Source organism: Ammodytes marinus, assembly GCF_949987685.1.
Source record: "Ammodytes marinus genome assembly, chromosome: 13".
Lineage (NCBI taxonomy): Eukaryota > Metazoa > Chordata > Actinopteri > Uranoscopiformes > Ammodytidae > Ammodytes > Ammodytes marinus.
Window position 1 is genome coordinate 9,781,388 of NC_137217.1, and position 6,026 is coordinate 9,787,413.

Here is a 6,026-nt window from a genome sequence, read left to right on the forward strand (position 1 = left end):
CTGCACAAACGAATATACATGAGTTTTCCAAAATGTTGAACTATTCCTTTAAAGAGCTGCGACTCTATAGGCACGTGTTCTCAAGTAATCAAGAGTCTCCCGCAATGGCTTTGAAGCTCACTTTGCTTTAAAGAACTGATCTATTTCAAATTGTAGATGAATCCAATCAATTTGAATTTATATCAACCAAACATTTAAAGGCCTATTTCACCGGTGGGAATATGAAGGTGTATTGAATTCTGAGATCCTATGTAGTATAAATGTGCAAAAAAAATTGAAATTGGTGTGATGTCACAGAAAGAGAAATATAGGGTTAGACCATAAAACACTCTTTCTGCCTTTTCTCAGGCTAGGATGAACCAATTTCAATTTTCTTTGCACATTTATACTACATAGGATCTCAGAATTCAATGCACCTTCATATTCCCACCGGTGAAATAGGCCTTTAAGAAAAGATGAAAAAGTCAGTTTTCATGTAAGCCTCAGATAAAAAGTTGTTAGGCCTAAATGAAACCTGAATGGCGATACCATGTTATGTTTTGTGTTCAAAAACCATTGAATGTTTACGGTGATGTACAGCGTCACAATACCTGTGGTGGACATGGTACCCTGCAGCGTTGATGCTCCAGCCGGGCTCTTTGGGGTCGGGGATCTTTGCCGTCTTGGCGATCAGATGCTGAACATCCCTCCACGTCAGCCGAGGACTGAGGGCAAGACAAACATGAAACGGAATATCATCAAACACATCCTTCCCTTTTGGGCGCGTCTTTCTACAAGCCAGAGAAACCACAGAGGAATCACTTCAACTCTGTGTGCTACTCTCAAAACAAAGCTGCAGGGAACTCTACACCATGGACTGTTTTATAAGGGCCTTACAGCACATTCCATCATGTAAGGCCTATACTGTATTAATCCTCTGCTTTATTGATACATAAACCGCCTACGATGAGACACTACCGCCATGCCTTTTCACAGCAGGTCCTCTAGCCATAAAAGCACCTGTTTAAGTCAAGCTTGCGGTTTTAATAATGGTGTCAGTAAAAAAAAATAAGTGTGAATCCAACAAAGAAATATTTGAGACTTCAACAAAAGAGCCTAGAGAGTCGAAACGCAGGGAAAAGTCCTCCCTTTTAATCCCAGGCAGGGGAATTCTAATAGAGCGGACTCAAGTGTCATGTCAAGCAATATACTAATGGAATCCAATTAAGACCTTTAAACTGCGCGGAGAGCTGGAGGATATTAGCTCAGTTTTTCTATAACAAAAGACCAAAGGGTCGTCAACGAGGGCTTTTTCAGGATATAAAAATGCATAAAGGGAAATTGGGTTTTTCTGCTTTATCCACTCATTATGGTTCCCTAAGAAAATGAGTTGAATAGAATACAAGAAGAAAAAAACGCTTGGCCAATCAGTCTGATCGCCTTTTTCTCTTTATCCTCCCTCTGTTTGCCTGACGTCTGCACACGGACAGCCATGCCTTACAGTACAGAGGAACAGAACAAAGTTAATTAAAGGAGTGGGAAACAGTTGGATTTCAACTTTCCCACCATCGATGGCATATTTGCAATACAGCCAAGTTAAAGCTATAGTGCGTTACTTCTGTTGGCACCTCTTCATGAGGTAAGCCTCTGGTGTTCACTCACTTTTACCTTCTACTGTACGTCCATGTTTTTTCTTAGCAGTATAATCAACAGCATTTGTTGGGCACTTCTTGGGATTTTTCTGAGCTCCTGCGTCAGTGTCGGTGGGCGAAACCAGTTTGTAAACGCTGCCATACTGAGAAATGCAGAGAGAGTTGTGTTGAGCAGACAGGCTTAATCAACTTTGAGTCAATTTGTGTGGCAATGGCTTGAATGTAACTGACATTCATATATTATAAAGTTACTAACTATGACTTTAAGGTACAATTTCACATCAGTAAAGATGTGAAGCAAAGCCCTTGAAAAAAAAAGCCAAATCACAAGTAGCCTGTTCATTATCGTGCTGTTGAGCGTTATACACATGGCTCGACATATCAGACACGGGGTATAAACACATGTATTCCATTCACGTATTGGGATTTTTTTTTTTAAACAGAGCAGAACAAAAGCTAGGAGAGAAGCTTTCATTAGCGGCATAAAACAAAACCCCAGCAAGCAGCACAAGAGCAGGCGGCTAATACAACACAGTAGGAATAATACCAGTAACACTAATAATAGACGGATAGTGAGAAAACAAAACACAACGCACAAACAATTATTTTAAGCTTTGATTTCAAAGGGATTGTTGTGTGTGTGAGTGTATGGGGGGGGGGGGGGGGGTAGTCTTTGTACTTTTGAACTGTTGCTGCTCACTGCATCTTGTGTGTGTGTGTGTTGGGTATATTCTATATTAGCGTGATTGTGTTGTGTGTGCCCCCCCCCCCACCCCCCTCCCTCCACACCCTCCATCATCAGCACCACCACCACCCCTCTGGTGGAATCAGAGAAACCCCCGCGGCCCCGGCTGGTTTGCATAAAGCAAACAAAATTAAATTTGCTTTGCTAAATCAAAGCGTGTATGGTATTCCAAGCTGCTCTCTCTGGGACAAATTACTTCAAACGGCCTCCTTTGTATCATAACAGAATAAGAAAGAAGAAAAAAAAAAAGAATCAGCCCAATCAGCGGCTCTCCAAAACCCTCGACTCGGGAATTAATTATTGAACCGAGAGGGCTTTTTTCTCCCTGCTAGCAGTCCGCGACACAGATCTATTTATTTTGGAAAAGTCGTTTTGCTCTTAAAAAACACACTGTTGGCTGCAACCCCAGTCTGCTGCTATCTTTCTTTCTTTCTTTATCTCTCTCTCTCTCTCTCTCTGTGCCCTAATGCATTCTTCACTGCTCTTTGCCGCTCGGCCCCTGAAGGGACATGTGAATAGGTTTAGGCCATGAAATTAATCTGAGAACCCCACGACCAGGCTTGCACCGTATAGAGCTGCTCAAACAGAAGTATTGCTTATGGTTTAATGGACTTAAGATGAACTGAGTTGTTAACGTGTGAGCTTTCTCTCACATATAGTAGAAGCAGCACAGTATTTCTCTCTGCACTACCTCTTTGTATCAATGCTACACCATGTGTTGTCTCCTGCTGTTGGTTTGTGGTCGGCTGAAAGGAAGTACAAATCCACTATTGATGGGATGTGGAATGTAGCGAAGGACAAGAAGAGTATCCTATGCCTGTAAGTATCCTATAAATCCACTTCCAGGGTTGGTTCCATCTAGTTGTTTACTTATTATTTGTGACAGGCCATATGTCATGTTAATACATGCTCCATGTGACTATATTTATTTATTGTAAACCCCTTTTTGGTATCTCACAAATTCAATGGTACCCCAACTTTAGCTACATCTAACTGCCTTGTCCTTGCACACAGAGGAGCCTTAAGACCAATAGTCATACATGTGAAACATTTCTTAAAGATGATATACATCATGTTATTGCTAGTCGCTCAGGTGAGGAGATTGGACATAATTGGCACTGGGCAGCACCTGACTGTCAACAGCAGAGTATGAATAGCATCTCCGACAATGTTAAATATGCCTTTTTTAGGGTTTTACTTCATCTCCCTACACACAAAAAGCCAAGGACATAACAATGCTATAACATATTATTTAAAAAAACTATTCAGATTGTAGCTTTAAGCACTGGTGACACCAGCACAGTAGCACACAGCCAAGACTCGTGCAAACATCCTTGCGAGAAAAATGAGGGTGCAGAAGCTTGTGGTGACTACCTGCAAGGCTGTCTGCATTGAAAGTGGACTATTCCCTCAATGGTCAGCAATGTTCAGGATGGTTTGCTATTGGTCAATGGTGCGAATTCACTTTGCAAAGCTTATCTCATTGTGATAGATGTACACAAGTTTAATTCCCCTCTGCAAACAATCCCCTGTTCACAATGATTCCACGAGATGAACTGATTTCCCCTTCCTAAATGTTGCTGTTTTAAATGCTGCTCTGACCAAGCCTTGAAGATGAGAGGTGTCTTAGAAAATATCTTATCCATCAATCATCCATCCCACTCATGCATGAAGACAAGCACTTTTAAACATACTATAAACTCCTAATTTTGACAAACACCCAGTGAAGGCATCATGTTGCCTGTCTGTCATGGATTAACTCACTCTGCAAACGGCGTATTCATCACTGTGAAATTATAATTGCAGACACAAACACTGGCTTATTCTTCCTAAAAGGAGAGACGGCAACAGGAGAACTGGGAACTGACATCACTGTTACAAAGACGACCAAATTAACGCACTCAATCCGGCACACTCATAAACAAGACTTGGCTGCAGCTCTCAGCAGATTTTAGGGCAGAGTGCAACAATACACAGAGCCTCCTCCAAACCCTTCCAGCCTCCATCCCCTCACCAAAGCTCACACAGCGGCCGTCACAGAGAGCACACAACTGTTTACAAATCCCCAGTTAATAGGATCAGGCCTCATTGACTGAGCCGCTCCGATGTGTCTGATGTAATCTATTAGCTGTATGATAGTCAGTGTCTCAGTCCCAATCGATAACCCTGGGCCTCCATATTGCTCCACTGTGGACTGTTACTCCTCTTTAGTGCTGCTTAGAATGCACACTTAGTGACTATAAAGTGGGTGTGCGTGGAGAGCTTGGAGTCCATCTACTTGCGATTTCGGGTCAGACCAGGCACACTTGTTGTGCATCAGTGTGTGTGTGTGTGTGTGTGTGTGTGTGTGTGTGTGTGTGTGTGTGTGTGTGTGTATACAGTAGCTGTGTGTTTATTTCTGCATAGGATACACATGTGCACAATACTGTTTTATGTACTGCAGTGTATATGTGTGCAATTTTCAATCATATAACCTACATAGTTTAGCTGATACTTATGCAGATGTTAATTCTGTCACTCTTCAATGCATGGATGCACGTGGGCATTGCATGTGTGTGTGTGTAAGTGTGTGTGTTCTGCAATTATGTTGACATTAGTAATATCCATGCACCTATACAGGGTGCATATGTGCGTATTAATTCCGCTTTACATTAGATGGCATGTCTGTACATGCACATCCTTGCAAATGTGTGTGTGTGTGTGTGTGTGTGTGTGTGTGTATGGGTGTGTGAGTGCATGTGTGTGAGTGCATGTGTGTGAGTGCATGCACACTGTGTGTGTGTGTGTGTGTGTGTGTGTGTGTGTGTGTGTGTGTGTGTGTGTGTGTGTGTGTGTGTGTGTGCTGGTGTGCTGTGTTTTTGTCGGAGTGTGTCTGTAGCTGGTGTAACTGGGTTTCCAATTAAGTTGAACCACAGGCCAGATCAATGCTAGTCCTCTGTGTGCAGGAATGAGCAGCCCTGGGCCCTCAGAGCATGCCCACCAATAATTTATCACTCACACTCGGCCTGGGCAGAGAGGAGGAGGAGGAGAGAGGGAGCGCAAGGACAAAGTGTCCAGCCCAGGGGAGAGAGAGCGCAAAAGACGGGCAATCCAGGGGACAGACAGAGAGATGGAGGGGTGAAGAAAGAGAGAGCGACAGAGAGAGAGAGAGAGAGATCAGGACCCAGAGGAAAACACTGTCAGCTCCTGGTCATTTAGAAGCATCACACTCAACATTTTCTTCTGGTAAACAACCATCGAGAAGGAAATTCTGTAGGGAGCACAAGCCCCATCATTCTCTTTAACACGATGTACTGTAGTATGTTTGCTAAGGCTGTTAGCAGTAAAGGCGGAAAAAATAGAAACGTATGTAACATACATCTACATCTGGTTTTAATGGGTTTAAGGTTCTGTGTATTTGATGACATTTTTTTGGGATTACATTAGTACTAATTCAAAGTATCTATAATGAGACACTTGAACCGAATCTTTTATTTCATTTGTATTTATTTTTTACCTGTGTTCGTAGTCCTCAAACTTAAACATACAGTAGAATGATGTTTGCCAGTGCCCTTTAGAATGACACATACAAGCGTCTTCTGATCTAATGGCCCAATCGGCAGGACTGCTAAACATCTGTTTAATGATGTGATGTTACCTCTTACTAGCAA

At 42.5% G+C, this 6,026-nt stretch overlaps 1 protein-coding gene across 1 annotated transcript in view; it reads right to left on the reverse strand.

Moving 5' to 3' along the window:
- LOC307259117 (proprotein convertase subtilisin/kexin type 4-like) overlaps positions 1–6,026 on the reverse strand; it is a gene marked incomplete at both ends in the record, with an annotated part of 161,734 nt that overhangs the window by 54,166 nt on the left and 101,542 nt on the right. The window contains one exon of the mRNA XM_080038851.1: positions 591–704. Within this exon, the coding sequence (XP_079894977.1) occupies positions 591–704 (114 nt within the window). The remainder of the gene's footprint in view (positions 1–590; positions 705–6,026) is intronic.